The sequence below is a fragment of the Empidonax traillii genome, unplaced genomic scaffold (assembly GCF_003031625.1).
Source record: "Empidonax traillii isolate 1590-97213 ecotype Southwest subspecies unplaced genomic scaffold, ASM303162v1 scaffold328:size603334, whole genome shotgun sequence".
In the NCBI taxonomy this organism is placed as follows: domain Eukaryota; kingdom Metazoa; phylum Chordata; class Aves; order Passeriformes; family Tyrannidae; genus Empidonax; species Empidonax traillii.
In genome coordinates, this window is record NW_020955521.1 from 357,376 (window position 1) to 379,013 (window position 21,638).

The 21,638-nt window shown below is 42.2% G+C and overlaps 1 protein-coding gene and 1 long non-coding RNA gene across 7 annotated transcripts in view; one reads left to right on the forward strand and one right to left on the reverse strand.

The window, feature by feature from the left end:
- The window catches only part of LOC114061339 (DNA repair protein RAD51 homolog 2-like), a 307,326-nt gene that overhangs the window by 99,388 nt on the left and 186,300 nt on the right, over positions 1–21,638 (reverse strand). Inside the window, exon 6 of one of the 6 annotated variants that reach the window (XM_027891732.1) lies at positions 9,124–9,227. The exons of the other annotated variants lie outside the window; for them this stretch is intronic. Within the exon in view, the coding sequence (XP_027747533.1) occupies positions 9,202–9,227 (26 nt within the window). The 3' untranslated portion in view covers positions 9,124–9,201. Of the gene's footprint in view, positions 1–9,123; positions 9,228–21,638 lie in introns of those variants that run through there. 6 annotated transcript variants of the gene reach the window in all.
- Positions 10,215–21,638, forward strand: part of LOC114061340 — a 38,485-nt gene continuing 27,061 nt past the window's right edge. The window contains exon 1 of the long non-coding RNA XR_003572095.1: positions 10,215–10,310. This is a non-coding gene — a long non-coding RNA (uncharacterized LOC114061340). The remainder of the gene's footprint in view (positions 10,311–21,638) is intronic.

Consider the following 21,638-nt stretch of genomic DNA (forward strand, 5'->3'; position numbering starts at 1 on the left):
TCCTCTCTGCCACTGGATTTTATCTTCCCTTTTCACTTAAACACAAATAACTGGAATTGAATTTTCCTGCCTGTGATTACGTAAGATTGCTACGGATAAGCACTCAGTAGGTTCATTCTCCCTCTCCCCTGCCACCAATTCCTTCCATCAGGTTCTTTGTTTGGCCTTGTCATCACCTTGACATACAGTCCGCTTTCCACAATATGTGAAACTTTGGTCACAGTGACACTCGAGGCCTTTCTAACAGCTCCTACGCAAGCTCATCATTGCTAGTAACAGGGTAGAGATAGTGAAGGCAGGAAGAATTTAGCTGAGAGCCATTTTTGATCTGCCCAGTAGGAGAGACCAGGCAGACAATAACACAAGCTTCTTGTACCAGATCATGCCAATAGTCTGTTTCCTGCAAAAGTCAACTCATTCAGAAGAAAACAAAAAAAGTTAGTGTACCTAGACAGTTGTAAAGCAGAGTAGACAGAAATATTCCTCTCTTTCCTTCCCTGACGGAGGCAAAAGATACACTGTTACATTAAGATTTTTTCTGCCCTAAATTTGAGTCTCCTTTTTTTTTCCGTCTGATTTCATTTATCTCACCATGGTTTCTGGCTAGTAGCAGAACCAAGAATTTAATTTCAATATGATATCTAGATCTGGAACAAAACTTTCTTAGAACACATGAATGTTTGATTGTGTGTGTGTTTTGATTTATCCCACTATTTTGCTGCATGAATCAAATTAGAAATCTGAATACATCTGACAGTCCCAAAAGTTAGAGCTCTGAATCCATTGCTTCATCTTTAGTAGAAAGAGAAACAGAAACCAAATAAAAATAAGGAAAACGGAATAGAAATTAAATTTCCAAAACCCTTTTCTAAGACCAACTGCTAAATTTCACAAGAATGTGCTACCTGCAGTTTTGGAATATCATCTTTCCACTGAAGACATTACAAGTTCTGGTTATAGCAGTGTTAATTTCCAGGATGCAAAGCTGGGACACAACAACATAATTTCCAATACTGCCAAGAACACTTGGATTTTTCCTTATAATTTTTATCATCCAAAGACAGAGAAATTCTCCTTTTTCCTGAAATTAACTCTTTGCCTCTTATAAGGAAGCCTAAAGAAGCAAGTTGGCTGCCCAGACTGAAAGAGGAAAACATGAGCACTATCTTTTCCTCAGAATGGGCACAGACACAGCTTATTTTGGGCACGGGTGACTTAGGATTTGAAGATCGTTGCTGGCATGTATTTAATTGCCATGCTTTTTAATTACGTCTCTGCATGATGGATGAGGTTTTTTGTTGAAATGAGGTCACTGTGTTTTACCTTTTCCTCGCATGCTGGGACTATTTGCTGTGTTGAAAAATATATTCACATCCTCTGAGCTGCGTCCTGGCACCACATAGCAAAGCCGATTTTGTCTTCCTCTACTTGGCAACAGTAAAAGCTGTGAGCCTTTAGGTGTAAGCTGCTATGGTGCACAGACTGCCCTCCACTGTGCAGGCACCTCTCCCAGGCCAGAGGGGACACTGGGCAACTTTGGCCTTGAAGGTACAGGGTAATGATGTGCCTCACCAGGACCCAGGTCTCACACAGCCATCCCACACTGAAGGGTAAGAGGAATCCTGAGCTCACCTCTCCTGTGCAGTTTCAGGGAGAGGCAAGGGCTCTGGACCTCTGCCTCTTGGCAGCACCACAAGATAAGGCTGCCATCTTTGTAATTTCTGCCATTCCATTCACCCTCTGTGGAGTAGCTCTGGACGTGTGCTCTAAGCTGAACTTCTTGACCTTCTCTCTCTTTTCAATTCTCCTCATCCTCTGCACAAATAACTCCAGTCTTTCAAAAGCAGTCCAACTGAAACCAAGAATTTCAAAAGAAGGTGGACATTGCTGATATGTACTCAGCCCAAAATATATCTGCCAAACTCTAGAACCCTGAGCTAGCTGGAATGGGCAGGGTGGAGAGGGAAAGAGTCCTATGACAATGCACTGCTCAGATGTGACTCAAGAGAAAAAAGCCTTTAATGTGACAACACAACAGGGCACCACTTCCCATTTCCACACAACCAATGTCTCCGGACAGCTTTGATCAGTAATCTGGCTGTAATGTGTAACGTTCAGTGTATGGTAACTTCATTCACTCAGCCTTCCAAGCCAGTCCTGGAAGAAAAGAAAAAACCAGATACATCTATTTGCTCCTTCCCCCAGTATGAACTTGACAGCCATTTATGGCCTCGCCCAAAGACAGGCTGATCTCTTGTCCCTGACCTTTGCTGTAAACTCCAGCATTGTCATTATCTCCCTTAGAGCCTCCTGAGTCTGTTCTATTGCCCTCTGAGCCTGGCACTGGCTAAGGACACACCAAACAGCACTAAGTAAGGGGCTCTGTTTATGTGGTAGAGACCCAACAACTCATCAAGCCCCTTAAAAGCCATGAGAAGACATTTGAAGAAAGCAGGACTGCTGCAGTAACAACATTGTTTGTTCTGACCACTAACCGTTAGCTCTCTGGATCCACAACAGCAGCATGGTAAAGACATTTGATAAAACAGTGGGACTTCAGTAAAATAACTCCTGTGCTTGCCAAACACTAATCTCAGTCCCTTTGGAAGGCTATCCCTAGAGTCCATGGTCATACCCTGACACGTTGGGTGTTCCACAGCTAGGCGCTCTCTGTGCCTTGTCCTTGCGCTCTCCAGCCCCTTGCCTTTTGGGAGTTAGAGCCTGGAGAGGTCAGAAACTCTAATCACATCAAATGAAGCTGTGGCAGACAGCTCTAAATTATTAATGTCTTTAAATACTAAGTGCACTCGGGAACCAATTCGGCCTCCAGCACACAGGCTGTGCATCAACACAGTCCCAGAGGATTCACAGAAAAAAATCTCACTAAGGACTGTGAAGCAGCAGTTCTGTTTGTACTGACATATTTGTCTCTCCCGTGGACAGAGGATCCACACAGTCATGAATTACTGTTTTTGTAAGCATGTCCACACTTCTCTTGCTATTTCAGCCACTCCTTGTCCCTGAGAGACACAGCAGTCCTAACCAAAAGCTCCAATTTGTTAACATTCAAGAAGATAGTCTTGCAACCTGTGAGAAGACTGCAAGATAACCTTTCAGTTATATGGCAAAAGAATCATACCTCCACATGTATGATTTTGTTTCAGTAAGGACTCCGATTCTGTCACTGGAAAGACTGCAATTCATTAGCATAGCACCATGCACAGTTTGATATTTATCTTTAACCACATCCCTTTAAAACTAACCTTACTGACAGCTTACTTCTGTAGGGTTCCATTTTTTTATTGATTTAGTTTCATCCCCCTATGACTGCAGTGGCTCCTGCCTCTGACTTCTCTGGCTACAGACCACTGCCACAGTGGGCCTGCAGATAATAACTCTGACTCAGATGGTGTGTTTATTAACAGTTTGCCATTTTCATGCAGCATTAATTTCGTATCAAGAGGAACTGATGCTGATTTTTGCTCCTGTTTCAACATTTGGCAGATGCATGCAATTCCGCATATTGTAGGCAATGGGAAGAAAGCATTAACTTCAGCTGTTTAGCATGTACACGCACAAACAACGCAATCAAAGTACATGCTTCTCCTGTTTACCTCCTCCACACCTCAGTTTTTCTGTTCACTTTCTCTACTCTTCTGGGAATGTATCTCTTTCATTTCTGTTCACTTCTCTCCCACACCCATAGGCATGCACTGATTTGTTATTGCTAAGTCACTTGTGATTACAGGTCTGGATAGCAAGTTTACTGCAGGGTTGCCACTGGCTTGACAGGCTGTTTGCTGTTTTGTTACTACAGTGCTAAAGCCTCATTCCTCCAGTTTGCTCTCTTTCACCCCCACACACACCCCTACACCCACACACCCACCCCCAGGAACCACCACAAAATATTTATTTTGAAATGGCAAACACAAAAATTGACCCGGGGTTTGCAAACAATTTAAAAGGGAATGCGGGAAAATGGGGTTACAGGTCCTGCAAATGCAGCCTCCTTGCCCCGCCTGACTTCCCTGAATGTTTGCATTTTTTCTGTGGTACTGGCACATAAAGCTTCAAGTGCCACAAAAGGTGCATGTCCATTTGCTTTGCTTGGCTGCAGAAACTCGGGCGCAGCATAATCATCTGCAAAGCTGTTAGCTGGAGCTAGGGAACACCCCTGGTCCCTTTTGGCTATACAGATCTTGACAATAGCTGTTACAAGTTAGATTTGGCTCTCTGAGCAACAGGCAACAAACACGAAGAACTGAAAACCTCTAAAAATTATTGCTGATATATTTACACTTCTCAAATGTAACAGCAAACCCCTCCCCTGAAATGTGTTTCAGGCCCCTTTCAAAAAAAGGGGAATTTCAAAAACAAACTTACACCTACCCTCACAGCAGACAGAATTTCCGTTCTATTTCGAAAAGTCCTGTGTATACCCCTACTGCATTCCTGTTCTTCCCCCTCCCACCAAAAAAAAACAAGGCAAACTTCTGGGAATAGCTTAAAAGCCGCAAAACTTCCTCCATGTGTGTATTCTCCAGCTCCACTGCAGATATTTGGAGTTACATAAAACTGGGCAGTTAGTGCTTCTTGCAGCTGAAAAATTACAAAGTTCAGGGACTGAGGAGGGCGTAGGCCAAGCTGAAGTTTTCCAGAGAGCCATACCAGATGGTGCCGAGGAAAAACGCTTCTCTTTCATGAAGGTGGAGTTAGAAGCTCAGCACTTTAAAAAAATTTCAGGGAATATTCTCCATTCTCTGTTCTCTTTTAACACTGGTATTGGCAGAACTGGTTATCAAGCACGACTTGGGCCTTAAAAAGCAATGAATGTGCCTTTTTGTAAGTGTCTATGCAATGCCTTTACAGTGTCACGGCAGAGAGTGACTGCTGCAGTTAACCCCTGCTAGCCAGAGCTGTGCGAGCCTTCTCTCTTATGAACCAGCAGTATGTTTCCATTTCCACCTGGACAGTTGATGCATAAGGATGAGATCAAAGTGTGTCATGTAATAAACTGCAAACTACCGAACATGTTCCAAGTCAGCACAGGTACACTAGAATGTGGTTTTGTGTTAGAACATCTGTTTACTGGGATGATGCTAAATTTAACAGTTAAATTAAAATTATGTCTGAAAACAGCCAACTCCAAAGATTCAGACTTAAAACTATGCAGGTAAGAAGAGTCACCCTTCTTATCTACTCTGAGAGCTAAATAGTGTGTGTGTTAGCACGTTTTGTAATATGTTGGAATTTTTCAGTGTCAGTAGTCCCAACTGTGTTTTAAAACATCCTGCCTAGTCAAACCTAATTTTCTACCTCTGGACAAGGTTTGAAAACATGCTTTTAACTGTGACTAGCTGTGATCACACTAAGGGCAAAAGCCTTTAACCATGTGTTCATTAACAAAGACTGCTATATTGTGTCCAGTCTTACAGCATACACTTCAAGAAAGACATTTGCAAGCTGAAGTGAATTCTAGTGGAATGACTCTAAAATGGTGAGGGGCTGGCATATAAGAGAGGCTGTGAGAGCTCAAATTCTTCAGCCTAGAGAAGGTTGAGGCAGGAGACTTTGTATAAGAAAAAAGAACTTTTTTATTTTAATTAAAATGCTGATAAAGAAGCCAAATTTAGATGCTATTCAGAAGATAACTTGTCTACTAGGATCTGGAACTACTTACTTCACATAAGTGAAAACCAGTAATTTGATTTTTGATTCTTTTAACTATCTGATAAGGAAATCGGCCCAAATGGCCTAGAGAGGAGACACCATATATGACACATTACCAACTACTACAAGCAACTGATTCATACAGTATTAAGGATGGAAATTTGTTTTAAAGACTGAATTTTCTGCCCAGTGTCATCAGTTCTCAGTGAAATAGGCATGGCAAGGTCAACTCTGTTTACCTATTTACTACGAATACAACAGACAAATTTCTCTAACTCAGCATGGAATCAGTTAGCTAACTAAATAAAGTAACTACTTACGTGCAATGCGGTCTTGGTCAAGTCACTCAAAAGCTTACCACTTGAGATTATAGTTCTGCAGCAGTCTAAATTAAACTAACAGTTGGCTTACGTGGTCCAGCTCTGGCTTTGAGTTCCCATTCCTCCCTTACAACCAACACATTGCTCATCACACCATTCACCAAACTGTTTCCCAATCTAGGTCAACATAAAGCTCACCTAACAAAAATGAGTCTTTTGTACAAACCAGGATCACAATACTAGCTAAAGCTATAGGTAAGAAATAACATTTAACTTCAATTTCCATTTAATTTTAAGACAGCTGCAATTTTCTTCATATTTGAGAGTTGCAGGAATTGGGAAGTTTTGGAAAATTTGATACAGTGCTCACTCTTATATGCAAAATAAAATTCCAACATGCTTTCTCTGTTATTTCAGTTCACATTTCTTAGGGAAAAGTTAAAGTTAATGAAATTCAGTGAATGCTTGCTGGAAAATGTTCTCTTCATAACGAAAACATAGGCACGCCATGACAATACTTGGAATGGAAGGCAGAAAGCATTTCAGATAGTTTTTATATCTTAGAGAGCATTATGTAATTTGTTAGTTAGATGTCATTAGGCTACATTAAAAAAAAAAAAAAAAAGACGAGACAAACCACATAAAAACTAGGAAGAAGTTCTTTTTTCCCTCCCTTGTAGTACAGCTTGTAGGATCCAGGGTTCTGACCCTGTTAAGACCCTCAGTCTGGCAAGCAACTATTGCAAGCCACAGCTGCACCAAAGCTCTCTCCCTCTGTGCTGGAGCCCCCTTGCAGACTACAGTGATCTGCACAAGACAATTTTTTTCCTCTCTGTCTGGGATCTGGCAATGACCCCCTGCAACTTAACTGCTCTCCTCACCACCCTTTTCTCCAGGCTGTGTGTTGACCTGGCAAATGCCTCTAGCTGCAAGGAGATGAAAAGAAGGTAAGGAAAAAATGGGGGAAAAATCCCCCCCAGCCCTGCAGATGAAAGTCTGAGGCAGTGTTTTCCTTTCCAAAGTGCTGCTACATTCCCATAAGCTTGTGGTTTCCTGCATTCTGTTAGAGGGCTTTTTTTCTTTTTTCTTTTTTTAAATCCTTCTGGTGATATCTGAAGAGGGAAAATATCCAGCACTAACAGGAGGCCTTTTGTTCTATTCGTTTCTAAGTGGACTTTAACCCAGTTACTACAGAGTGAGTCACTGTAGAAACAAATAAAATAAAAGCTCTCTGTTTTGTCCCTCTGGACAGGTCAGGGACATGTGAAGTTTTATTCTCCCTCCTCTCTTTTTTTGGAAGCAGTACTGGACCTGGCATTGCACTGCAATAATAATGAACATAGTTTATGGCTTTTCTTTTTTATATGTCCTGGCAACCCCTACAGAGCTGATATTCCAATAGAGCCAGCATTTCATTAACAAAATAAATGCACAGGGGCGTATCTTTGGGTAATGAGATGAAATTAAACCAGCGAAAGGCTGGCTACCGGGGACCAGTAAGATGTGACACATATAGGTGAATACCTGAGTTATTTTGGTACCTTGTCAGATCTCAAATATTTCAGTGACTCACAGCAAATAACTGCTTGTCACTGAATATGATTGTAAGATTCTCTTACTATCAGGCTGAATTTTAGGCTGAATCCGATGGTTGAATTTTGGTCATTAGTTGCAGTTCTGATTGCTATGACAAGTTATACCCTATCACCATACATCAATTATAGGATAAATCATTATATATTTACATCCCAACCACCTAAATTAAAACATCTAAGAGAAAAGAAAAAAAAAAAAGCATCCTATGCATAGGCCTGTGATTCCGTGGGCTTACTGATCTCTGGAGGCTCTGGAAAGTCTGTACACAAGATTGCTCCTCCTCTTTCCCCCCTTCTCTCATCAGCCCGATTTCACTGAAAACCTTTTTAACTCTCTAGTGTCCCTTTATTTCTGAGCTCTGAGCACTGGCAAAACAGGTGCCTGTTGTGGCTGGCAAGTGCAGAATCTGGCTATATATGCTTGCTTTCGCCCCTTTTGTGCCCTCTCCTACAGCTGCTTACTCAGTTCCTTATTTAAAGCCATTGTACTGTTTTCAAACAGCCTTCTTCCTGATCCCGGGCACTGCAAATTGTTTAAAGTGGGGAAGTTTAATTCTGGGAACAAGTTAGTAGGAGGAAGAAGTAGCAGTAGGAGTACTTAGTAGCAGTAGAAATACATTTTCAGCAGGGGAATGGACATTCGTGTATAGCTAGGACAGTGACAAACGGCAACATTTAGGAGAGAGGATTTTGTACGAGAACATGACCGTGCAGTGTTGCATAGAGAACTAAACACAGGCAAAGCCAAGACTGTTCTGGGCAATGGGTGTGAGTCAGCAGGAGTTTCACATGTGGCTAGTATTGTGCTGGGCATGGGAGGACAGATAGCACAGCGCCAGAGGACTACACTGATGCCAGAGCTGGTGTGCAGAGTCAGGACTGAGCTCAGCACCATGCCAGGCTTCCTGCTGCTTCCCTTTCTCTCTTCTATTTCCCAGCAAAATTGTCATTCTACAGCCACAGCACTCTGGGATTGTATGCCTGGCACAAGTGGCAAATGTTCCCACACCTGCTCAGAGCTGTGCGGAAACACTGTCCTAGCTGCTGAGGTTTGCTGGAGAAGTATTTTGATCATGTCTCCTTCTCCTGGTTCCATTTCTTGTGCCAGTCTTAATGTTCCTCAACTCTGAAACAGTCCAGAAACAGTTGGCCAGCCCCTTATGCTGTGCCAGAACAGAGCTTCTTTTATCCTTTTACTCTTATTAAAAGAGTAAAATGCACATCAAATGAAAAATGGATATGAACTGTTAGGCTACTGATTTCTTAACACACCCTATTCTGTCTGCAGGAATCTATCAGTCTACACAAGCTGCAGCAGGACTTCAGCAAAGGCTCTGTGATCTTGGTGCTACTTAGCATCATTATTCTTATCTAACTAACTTATCCTTCGACTTATTTTGCAACAGGTATAAGAGACCAAAATATGGTCCAGGTTTAGCATAATTTAGGAGCATAGGTGTCTGCATTGCTCTTTCCTTGTTATAATAGCAGCACGGGAAACACAGACAGATTCTTCCCTTATCTTGTTCCTAACTACTGCAATATCAGGGTTTCATTGGGATGGACCTCACATCACTTGGGCCAAGAGAAAAAAAGTAAAAGAAATTCTACCCCAACTAGAGACCTGGAGGGGTTTCAGAGCCTGTCAAGAGCAAGTAAAAGCAGCAAAACATTCTGAAGTTCAGATAGCAGATTCTTTGGAACAGTTTCCAAGCAAATTTATGTTCATTTCTTGGCTGAATACAACTTGAAACAGAAATTAGAATGGTGAACATGGGGAGAAATTTGCGATCAGCAGAAGTAAAACATCTGTTTTACCGGAGACAACTGAACTCCAGATGTTGTCAAAATCACATCATTCTAAAAGTGCCAACCTCTTTGTGCGTTGCTCTGAGAAAGGTCATGTCACTGAACTCTTGGTGACTGAATGGCTTTTGTACTGGAAAATCCACTCCCAGATGTGCGGTGCATGCTGGAGCTTGATGCGATTTGCTTTGCTATCTCAGGCAGAGGGAAAAAAGAGATCACTTTATGAGAGTAAGCTTGTATCATAGATCCTGCACGAGTTGTGCTTGTTCTCTCATTCCTACTGAAATGTGTTGAACATGTTCACTGCTACAGAATGTTGCCTCAAGTTGTCAGTAAGATAATCAAATACCTTTACCTCAGCCTGATTGTTTTACAGGAATGGTACTCATCAACGTAAGTACAGGTTACAAATCAGAGTCAATGCTGAAACAGTCGTTATGTTCCTCTGGAGGACATCATGCTACTGAGATAAGTACTAACCTAAGTTCTTGTTAGAGCATTGCATGCCAGCAAATAGTGTAGACAGAAGGAAAACATTTGAATCTCCTTTCAGTATAGAGTTCTCTTCCAGTTCTGAGCAGTAACAACTGGGCTCCTTAGCTGTACTATCAATTCTTTTGCCTCTTAACCATGGAGTCTCTGACAGCAGTAAAATGATGACCACCAACTGTAGAAGCACTGTAACGCTCACATCACGTGTCATCTGTTTCCCTTCTCTGTTACACACATAGAGCCTGTAGGCTGTGTTTGTGCATGTGACAGAGGGAGGAGAAATAAATGACACATGATTCAAGGGTTACAGTAAGACTATGTGCATCTGCTTCGGGACACAACAGCATGGCATAAATGAGTGCAGTGTGTTTGTATGACATGGAGGCACGTGACTATGCACACCACTGGGCAGCTCTGTAAAGAGGTCAGTGGAACTGATTTTTTTTTGGTAAAAGTTGTTCTCCCTGCCAGAATTTTCCTTTTCTGTTACAACTCTACTATTGCTTTGCAACATGAGAAGATTCTCAGTGAGATCTGTTTTCTTGATATTAGGAAAGCTGAAGAACTTTCTATGTATCATCTCATGCAGAGTCAAAATGTGCAGCAGTGACATGGAGCACATTATATATAAACTTGATTAGAAAATGGGTTTAAGCAATAGAATATAACTTGCATCCATGTAATTCAAGAAGGGATGCACAAAAGACTCTGTCACTTAATTCAGTAGGGTGATCAGTGGGTCTGCCTGGGAATGTACGTATTTACAAAAGGGCACATTATGGCTTTGGAGCTTGTTGGAGTGAAGCAGGCTTAAATGTGAGTGAGCATATGAACCGTTCTATTTTATAACTTGTAAATTGCTCTTTCCAATGTACTCCACCCTCCAGTGACCTTTTGCTCAGAAATTAACCTAATCCACACACTAACTGAGCTTCCCTGCTTCACCACTATCACCAACAGCTTTCTGCATATTTGCATTGAGCACAAAACTTCAGTTACTCATCTATTTTTATAACTACTGAAGTCAGTTTATGATGAGTCTTAGCAGTTGCTTACAGCAGATTGCATTGCTTACATTTAGGAGGTAGTATGGTCAGGTATCAGCTCTAAAAATATTTTTCATCAACAAACAAATAACAAAAAAGTGCAAAAAGCAATTTGAGCAGAGGACTTAATTTCTCCTAAGACCTTTGACAGTAGATTCATTGGCTTCCAGCTGATAAGACAGACTTACAGCTCCTTGCTGGTTTTATTCTCACGTGATCTGAAGGCATTTGGATAGTGCATTTTAAACCAACTGGTTGTTTTCTCAGAGTCTACATAGAGGTCGGGAGAAAGGGGAATATCTTTCTTGCTAATGTTAGCCAGACAATGGCAGCTTAACTGTAAAGCCCCCTAAAAGAGAATAAGCCTATTGTGTTCCCAGTGTGTTTCCCACATTTCAAAGGCCACTAAGTAGCACCAGCATCTTTGCCTCTGGGTTACTGAGAAGACAGACTTTTATGCTTATTAAATGATGGCTTTCCCTAATGATTTGAAACAAAAAAGGCACACACATACAAAACCAGAGATGTGCACATTTAAGGCTTCTCCTGCCACAAGGTCAAACACATGAAAAGACGCACAAAAAAGTTTGGCCCCAAGATACCAGAGTAGACCCACTTCCCCATCTCTCCCACACTGGCCCTTACTCTGTTTTCTGCTGCAAGAGCCCCCGTTCCTGCACAATTAAGCACGGCACCAATGGCATTTCTGCTGCCGCTCCTTCCACTTGGCTTCACTGCTGAGAAAGGAGTTTGTTCAGCAGGGAGGTGGGCACTGCTGCCTGAATAGTCTCCGAAGCATTCATTATCTCCCACCTAATTACATGGCCGGCATAGTGGTGGTGTTGTGGGAACATTGCATCACATTAATCAGCAAGGGGATGTGCCAAGATGAAAGGGTCCCCTTGTGTCTGCTCTCTGCTGTGGAAAATGGGCAGAAGGGTGGGGGAAAGAACGGGGTATTTATCAAGTGGCAAGTAGGGAAGGCACAGCGGGTGCACCCCAGCTTGGCCTGGCCAAGTCACCATCTTCCCAGGTCAGTGCTTTTGCAACAAATACACTTTCTGTGCTCATGCACGGTGATGGATCAATAGCTTCAGAGGCTGAAATCCTTCACCACAGCACAGGTATGAGCAAGAGCTGTAAGGTGACACAGCACTCAGCTGCTCCAGGAGGGAGTGGGAGCTGATCCTCCACGGCCTGTCCTGCCCTCAGCCTGCTCTGATATAGAAATAAGACCACCTGTTTGAACAGACTCGGATTTAGCTGCAACCTGGCCACAAAGCTTCACAGAAAGTCACTCTCTCTCTAAACACCCTCCACTCACGGTCTCCTCCAAGAGTCTCCAAGTCAAATGTTAAATAGTAGCCGTGACGGGCCTCCTGAATCAAAGTCAAGCTGGTACACAAAAGCAAAAGTTTCATTTCCCAAAGCCTGCTGGTGAGAACCCCAGTTCACCCACACAGTATAATTTTTAAATGGACTCTCGAAATCTGAGAAGAGATCTCATTTCCTCCTATCTTTGTCCCACTTGTAGGACATTTGAAAGGCTTTGTAAGGCTTTGCATAGATGCTTCTCTGTGTGTTGGGGCTGGGGGGAGGGTTGAGGAATCCACACTGTAGTTGTTTGGCACTCTGTAAAATACTGGGTCAGACTGGAATACAAAATGACAGTCCTTGGCCGAGCTGCTTACTGCTGTGAGATGCAATTTCAGTGCTCTGGAGAGACTAAGGAAAAGTAACAGAAAAATGAAGACATTACAAATGCAGTTCTTTGCATTGCGTTAGCCTCTCCCATTCAATTTTGATTCAATCAGTTCACATCAGACCTCTTTAAAATCCTCCAAGGACAAGCAGCAGCTCATGCTCAACTCTCCTCCCATTTGGCTTCCTGCAGGCCTTCTGTCTCTCACAGCTTTTCTGCACTTGAACTATGCTGCAGGTGGAATTCAATTGCTTGGAATGGAAGTGTCTTACCTCCAAACCTCACTGTTTTTGCAATGCATCTGGCTTATTAATGCAGGCTATTAAAGCGAATTTGGAAGCAGATTTACTGAGATTCAGATAAGTTTATCTGCCACAAACTAGGTGTGAATGCCAGTTATTCCTGCAGTGACTGTTGCCAAGTCCTCCCACTAGTATCCCATGCTGGTTAGGGACAATTCGGGCAGCCTGCTTATCTGTGTGCCACCTGTTGTGCTGGAGTCACCCTGACCTAGTGCCACCTTTCTATTCAAATACTGTTGCCTAGTCAGGTGGTGCTCTTTGGGTTTCAGCACACAGGGAGCATCGCTTATGTGATGCTGGATGGTCCTACTCTAACAGGCTTGACTTCATTGCCCTCTGGTGAGAGGACTATATACAACAGGGCCTATCAATTTTATTTTTTTTTTGAGGGAGACCAAATAGGACCTGCCTAGGTTACAAGCAGCAATCAGACTGAGGAAGGGAAAACTTCCAGTTGACCTTGTTGCATATAACATAAACTGAGTGTATGGAGCAGAAGACAACATTTAATATAGCTCAGCTCCAGATATCATCTCTCCATCTTGGGCTTTTAATGGCTACAGTGTTGCTCTGGTTTGTTTACCTTTGCTTCTTGATCTTTGGGCACAAGAAAAAGAATGTCGACTGTGATACAGAGCATATTTAAATCCAGTATAGGGACTGCATGGCCAAGCAGCTCTCTTAGTCCCACTGTCACAACTCCTGTTTCATTTCCACTCTTGTTCCAGTGCTAGAGATCCACACTGGAAAAGAGCATCTCAGCTTAGCTTCTGTATCTACCAGATTTTAACAGAATCCTTCCTCTGCCACATGGGCACAACATCCTTTAAACAAATTAACTTAGAGAGCGGCATATGCACTTTCTAGCTCCTCTCCTCTGCTATGTCTTTGGCTGACAAACCTGCCTAGAAGACAGGACCCTTGGTACTTTATTAACCTTTCCCTCAGTTCACCAGGACAGTGGTGCTCTAGTCTTCCCAACAGAGATCCAGAAATTTCACAAGATTGAGAGCATTTTCCCAGGGCCATACTCACTAAAGACTGATAAAACCCATGAGACCGGAATCCCAACCCTAAGACAAAGCACAGTTTTACTCCCAGTAGTATTAAGGTTACTATTTGAACAATAATTAGCTGTCTTTTTCATCTCACATTTGCCTGACAAAAGCGAGATACTAAACTTCGATCACTGCAATGTATGCTGTGCTAAAGCCAGCCAGTTTACCCAGTTTACATCGGAGGAAAAAAGCTTGAGAGATAAGATAAACTCTGGTCCCTACTCCACAAATAAAAAGACAGAAACACAAGGAAGATGTCCTACAGCATGATACAAGGGAGATAATGACAGAGAAATGTGTCAGACTTTGTAATTACTGCTAATGAGGTTAATCTAAGGGCAAGTAATCCTGTGAGAGAACATGGTGGCTCTGTGATCAAGGTATTTTCTGAAATAACAGGAGTCTTCTGCAGCCCTTGACCCTAATGCCACTCCCCTTCTGGGACACTCACGGCTCCCCAGCACAGAAACGTCTCCTTTTCTCCCAGAGCCACTCCAGTGTGTGTAATTGGAAATGCCTACCCCCACAAAGGCAGTGGTCTATCTCTGATAACTTGCACCCCAAGCAAAGAACAGGTTTGCCTCCTCCTTACATTAGCACTTGACCACAGGCACGAGCTTGCATGTGCACTGCAGTTTGTTTTGGAAAGCGGCTTTTGACTTGTGTTTTACCACCACTGCCAGTTACTCCAGGACTTGAGCTTTGTTTTGGCCTATGAGTCAGGGCACTGGGAAGACGAAAGGCAGATGTGGCGAATGAAGAGCTTTAGAAGAGGCCTAGGGTAAAAGTCGGTCCAGTTTCAATCTCTTCCCCTTTCATGTGCCCCTCTCACTGCCACATTTATTGTGGCTTACGCAGCACACTCCTGTAGCAATTTCTGTCAGAAAGAACTGTGCAAATTACACTGTTTCTTCCAGTTTTGGGAATGTAACTTTGAAACCTTTTTTTTTTTTTTTTTTTACTAGATACGGCAGAAAGGTGATGGTACAAAACAACTACAGAAATGTCTTGTTTTGACACAAAATTTCATTGCTTTTGAAGAGGAAAACCAACACCACGAACGTTCCCCTTCCAGCAGAGGGAAGGAGAATGGGGCAAGTGGCTGCTCCACACAAAGTTCTCCAGCCCTGAAATGAAGTGTCTTCCAAAGGTCTATGTGCCACTGAGGCACATCTGCAAAGCCCGCAACAAATTCCAACACAGTTAAGTTCTGTTTCACAGTTTCAACCCCACTCTTCATGGGACAGCTTTCTTTACAATCCCACAGTACCTCCTTCTCACCTGGAATGATCATCTCTGGCTTTTCCTTCTTTTTGTTTTGGCCTCTGTTTTCCAATGGACTGTTAACTGAGAACCTCTTTTCTCCCTTGTATCTATGTTGCTGTCAACCTTGCTTTACATATTCTACTACAAACTTCAACTGCACGAAAAAAGGACTCAAACCGTTTGACGGTAACTGCAGCATTCATGCTTATCTCTCATTGGTGCCAAAGGTGATTGGAATTTTAGTAATTGAATAGATAGATAAGATATGGGGGGTTATTTGATTTAGTATTTGGCTGTACCATGTTTCTAAAGTACTGTGCAGCTAAAAAATGCTAAGGGTCACATGATATGTTTCTTCAGGTAAACAAAACAACTTTTTCTAAAATTATATGCTCATTCTAGGTGCAACTATCATATTTTTAAGACTTTGCTGCAAGTTCCCTTTTAAAGGAAGCTCTTATCCAACAGATCTGTGGTGATTTTAAGTAATTACTCTCCCTTCACATGCCTACACAAACACCAACAGGGCTTACAAGGAAATCCCAACAGGCAGACTGTTATTCAGTCCATGTCTGCATTTCTAAGGCTCATCGACCTTTCTTTTGTCAGATAAAAGCTTCCCATCTCTTTAAGCCCTTCATTCTTGCAATAGTCCCACAGAAAAGTTGACATCCTTTGCAAGGAGAGTGAAAAGCAGCTTGTCTGCCCTTCCCAATAGGCCAGGCTGGAGTTGTTTTAGCCTGTTTAAATCTCTCTCCTATTTATATGCTAATGTTCTGGTATCAGCAGAAAGTATAAACAGTGTTGTTTACAGCTCCCTAAAGTCTGTGAGCATCAAGTTGCCAGGAGAATACTGCAAAGAGATGTATTTATTGACAATAAAAATGGCCAATTCTAAGACTATGAGAAACAAAACTGTACTGTAAAAATGCAGTGTCAGCCAACAACATAACCATACAAAACGAGACTGGCAAAAAGCCATTAGCCAGGGGGTCAGTCACGGGCTCTGGAGAGCTACGAGATTTCATATTTAACACGAAGAGATCTGGGGAGACCTTCAGCACAGAGACCTCTGAGAAAAGAGAGTATCAAGTTCCTTGGCAAGGCAGCTTACATGCTCCATTTGCCATTATTGCAGATTTTTGTTAGTGGATAATGGCTCATAGCTTGGCTCATAGCTCTCCTGGATCTTGAAGTGAATTAAACTCTCCTAAGGAAAACAGCATAGTGTAAAGGAGCAAGCACAGGAATTCCTGTGTTCAGATCTTGTCTCTCCATTTTGTGGTGACTCTCTTTATCAGTAGAGCACTGCATCTTAAAAATAACAGTAATAGCAAAACCAGGCAGCAATGAGGATGTACATCAAAGATGTTAGTGCATTGTCAAGCTCTCTGAACTTTAGAGCCCAGAGCTTGTCTCTTCTTTACATTAGTCAACAAAATGTTGACAATTGCAATGGCACTCCCTGTTTTTCAAAATCAGGGAAATACCTGCTCACATCAGCAATGCATTCCAAAAAATAAATACTTAAAAGCCTTTAAAAAATTCCTCATTTTCCATAATGCCTGCTGTGTGCAATTTGCACACAAATGCAATTACTGACAAAAGATGATGGACTGGTTGACCTCCTAATCCTTATAGTATGGCTTTCTACTGAAAGACAGAAAAAGATGGGGGCCATTTAACTCACATTCTCCTACTGTTTATGTTTCAGTTTTCACCAGGTGAGATTTGGCTACTTCCAGAAGGGAAAATGCAGGAGACTTCAGTGGGGACTCTTGAGAGTCCAGGCCACCCAGGCCAGCTGAGTTGCATCCAGTGCCTGCACTGACAATACTGCACTCTGCTCTCTTCAGAGCTGCGCTCCAGCTTGTCCCAGTGATCTAAAGCCACATCACACCCACCGGTACCACTGCTTCTTGCTGGACAGTCTCTGACAAGGTACCAAGAAAGGACTGAGTCTTTTTCTTGCCCTCACAATCCTGCAAAAGCAGTGCAGAGGCACCTGGGGAGGACAACATATACTTGCTAGGCTGTTACTACAGAAGTATACATACACAGTAAATAAAAGGAAGCCATCTACTCATCAACTTTTTAACAGCAGCACAAAACTGAAAAAAGAATAAAATGCTAAGAGGACCAATTGCAATGACATTGCGCCTTGTCAGAGCAGCACAGTCACAGAAAGAGTTTGAGGTGGTGAACAATAGGAGTATTATATTGGCAAAGATGTGCTTTTCTTCCAGTGGAAATTCAGTTGCTAAGTGCATCAAGAGGATTTACAGCAACCCTTTGCTGTAATAACTAAACATAGGCCTGTATGAAAATCCCACATTTGGCTGTGGCATGCTGGCTAAACTAGTATGTCTCCTTCTAGTAGTGCGTTCCCAAAGAAGGAAAGCGCTTATTTCTGCTACTATATTACATCTGAAACCAAGTAGGAGTCTGGTGGTGCCATGCCAAATTTTCCAATGCAGAAAGTTTTTCTGTCTCCCAAGTAATCTGCATGTGGTCTTGCACAGATCATTTACATCATCTTTTTAAGAAACTTAATCTAGCCAGTTTTGAGCTTTGAAGTTTTGCTGTATAATGTAAAAAGGGTTAAGTCTACCCAGACTGCACCAGGTGCCCTGCACGCATTACACGACGTATTTTGCAGGATTACAAGTGCTTATTAACAGTGCAAAATCAGCCCAGTGCTTTTATTCTACTCAAGACTGTCTGAAATGTGTTCATTTCTAATAACTGACAGCTAAACCACTAAGCCAGGTGGCGATGATACTTGTTGAAGCTGTTTTGAACTTTAGCGGTAGTTTCCAAATCTTCTTCCATTATTTGTTATTAATTACTGTTCTCTAAGCACCAGCAGCAAGAGACAAACACAGGCAGCTCTATAGCAAGGGGTTAACTTTTAAGCAGAAGGCATATAGATTAAAACCACAGTATGAACAGTGAGAGACATCTTGAATCTGAAGCCAGGAATTAGGATTCTTGTATTTATACTTTTGGCATCTGTATCTGAGAAAAGACATAGAGGCCTATAAGTGTTTCTAAGGGTAGGTGGGTGTTTTGGTCAAAGAGAAAGCTGACACATCTAAAACTAGGTAAAGAGAGAACTGTAGAGGTACTTCTTTGAGATACATCTACAGAAATAATAATAAAGAAAAGGCTAGAATGTAGTCTTACATAATTCATTGCTGCTGGGACACGGGCCGGGAGGGAAGGATGGAAAAAACAGTCCATAAAGATGCCAATAGTTTCTAAGCAGAAACATCTGTTGAGGTCTTAAAAACGGTCAGGCCTGCAGCAAGCTCAGCAACAGGAAAGCCTGCAGTTGATCACTCCTACCCTCATCAGCCCCATGAGCTCCCACCCCTGAGACTGGATCAGAGCTTGGAAGATAGCTGACACCATGAATCAAACACAGCTCCTTTCTTAAAGGGGAAAAGGGGAGTAAGAGAGAACCAGGATGAGTGCCTGGGGAAGGCAAATGATTATTTGGAATGGAGGTATTCAGGAAGAGTTACGAAAGAGTAAGGGAACAAGCCAAGGGAGACGCAGTGGTTTATCCACGCTGTCCCATGGGGAGCCTATACGCTGAATTTCCATTGCTCTGTCCAGTCTAATTTTAAATGTCTCAAGCAAAAGGCCTTGCTCCCCTTGGGAGGCTATTGCAAAATCTCACAAATCATCTTTGCCTTTTACATGACTGCCTCTTCCTTTGTGATAGTTCATTTAACTTTGTTTTCTCTTGATATTCAACAGTGCCCCTAGACATATTAGTTCCAAACAGCAATTTCTTCTTCTTGAAAGCATTTGTTCCTCTCTGCTGTCTTCTTTCAAGAAAGGAGTTATCTTAAATATCTGTGGAGACTATATTTTGTTGATCTCTGAATCTGCCAGCAGGAAGGGAACATGGTTCTGCTGGATTTTACAAGGATCAATGATTGGGGAGCCTCAGCTGTTATTTTACAGGAGAAGTATACATTGGCAAAAGTTCTTAAAAAGCACAGTTTGAAGCCTTCTCTTTGCCATCTCCTATCATTTCAGGTGCCAATTTTGACTAATTTCTCATGTTAAAGTTTCTTAAAGTATGCAAACTTTTATCCACCAAAAAGGCCCAACTTCAATCAATGGCAATAAAAATTTTAACTACTAGTCCTTGGGTGGAGATTCCATTTTTGCTGCAAATCCAAAACTCCAGCAGCCTGCCATATCCACAGGAGTGGGCAGTAACCTAGCAGTGACTTTCTGAGTTTGCAAAGGGTTCTATTTTACAGTTAGTGGTGATTGAAATACCAAGAGACCTGTACTTCATTTCTCAAGAAAGGGTAATATTTGAGTGCTTGGGACTTCAGAAGTATTTACATTGCACTTTTGAAAATCTAAGCAAAATCCTTTCACCCCCTCAAACTAATCACTGACATTTTCCTAGCAATAGTTGTTCTACATAAAGTTAGACTGAAGGATCAACATATGGCTTACATTGGAACTCTTGCTGTGAAATTACCCATGCAATCCACAACCAGCACCTCATAACAATAACAGAAGCGAACATAGTAGTGGTTAGTGTTCAGATGTTCAAAAAAAACCTCTACAGTTCTCAATATTCATCAGTTTTCAGATTTTGACCGTCTTTAGACCTGCACTCCAAAATGGCACAGTGCAATTTGTTTCCCAGTTCTCAGCACTGAACATCAGAAAGCTTGCAGCTTGATGGGATCTCTTCCAGCCTACCTGGCTCCCTGCTCTTCTTCCCCACCTTTTGCTTTTTTCATTAGATTACCAGCTTCAAACAAGCAACTATGGCACTATCTAAGGCTCTAAGGATCCATTTATCAGGCTTTGTAAGATACTTTCCATCTTCATACTTGCATTCTGGCTATGCCTATAAGCACTGTATCAGGGAAGGACTTCCTGACAATGAACTTGTTCGTGTTTCTAGTTTTGAAGTCAGTTGGATAGCTTAGTGCTGATGGTGGGATAAATAACATTACTAGAAGTAGTGGTATTAGACAGCTTTTCATGTTACACAGCTCAGAATGGCTGACCAAAAGGTTTTATCACTCACTGGCTTGGTTTTCCTTTCAGGTGCAGAGCAAAAAGTTTTCACACTGCATGTGAGGCACTGGATGACTTCAAAGACTGAGAAACACAAAAAGGCTTAGAAAGCTTCTTGCATCCTGCTATTCCTCCAGCAGATTTCTAACCAGTCTCAACCAGCTGCCTACATCCAATCTGGGCTCATGAAGTCCCAATTCCCTGCAGGTCCTCTGGCAGTACACAAGAAGGGAATGATCTCCAACAATGCAGGAGTAAAGGGAACTTTTAACTCAATGTTAAGCCTCTTAAAAATGAGCTGAGGTTCCTCTGAGATTTTATTAAATCTGCCAGCCTGTGAAATACTGCCCATTGGATCAAAGACACAATGCACCCTTTCTTAGCTTGTGTTGAGCTCTTCATGGAACTCCAAAGGGCACTAGGGCTGTAATGTCTCGTTAGGTCAGTCACTAAATACAAGGAACTGAAAAATTCACCAGAGACCAAAAGACAGGATGGGATTCTGCCATCCCTTCAGGAGCACAACGTCTGACCCTTTTAATTCATCTGCGCTCCCTTCTACCCCATACACTGAGAAGCCCTCACTGTTGCTGATGCACAAACCCCTGCCACAACAACTACTAAAAAGGGCAGCTCCATGCTGGCATTGATCCTGCCTTCATCTCACAGCATTCTTTGTCTAAGAGAACAGAGGCAGGATTAGAAGGGGGTTTAGAGTGCAACCAGGCAGTAAGATTAATAACTGCTCTTAGCTTCATTCATGGTCAATTGAGTGTGTGTGAAACTGCAGAGGACCTTCTCCAAACAATCAGTAGGGATGGTAATGGCAGTCACGGAACCAGAAATCCAAAGCAAATTTCAGTTACACAGCACTTTTTTAGGGAAAATGTAAATGTTTTGCTATCTCTTGATCAGCAAATACTGCTCTACTTGCATAGGTTGGCTAGTACTTACCCCCAAATCTGTTTTCCACTCTATCTTACCCCTAGGAAGTCCAGTGACTCTAGTGGGCACACAGGCAAGTATTATATGAAGGAAAGTTTGCTATCAGGAATGCTTTCAGCTACATACTTGAAATGTGTCAGCTACTCTTTAAACAAATAAAACACCTTGAAGCCTACAGGATAATATGTTTCACCAGATTTATCCCAATTTGATCTCCGTAAAGTAAATGCAGATAAATCACATAGTCTGGCTCCTTTTACTTGGAGGGGCGAGCACTTTCTTTCTGAGCTCTTGCATATGTGAATACAAGGTATATCAAGTACAGTGGTCAGAGGTGACCATCAAATGAGTTCCCTATTGACCAGCATGTTG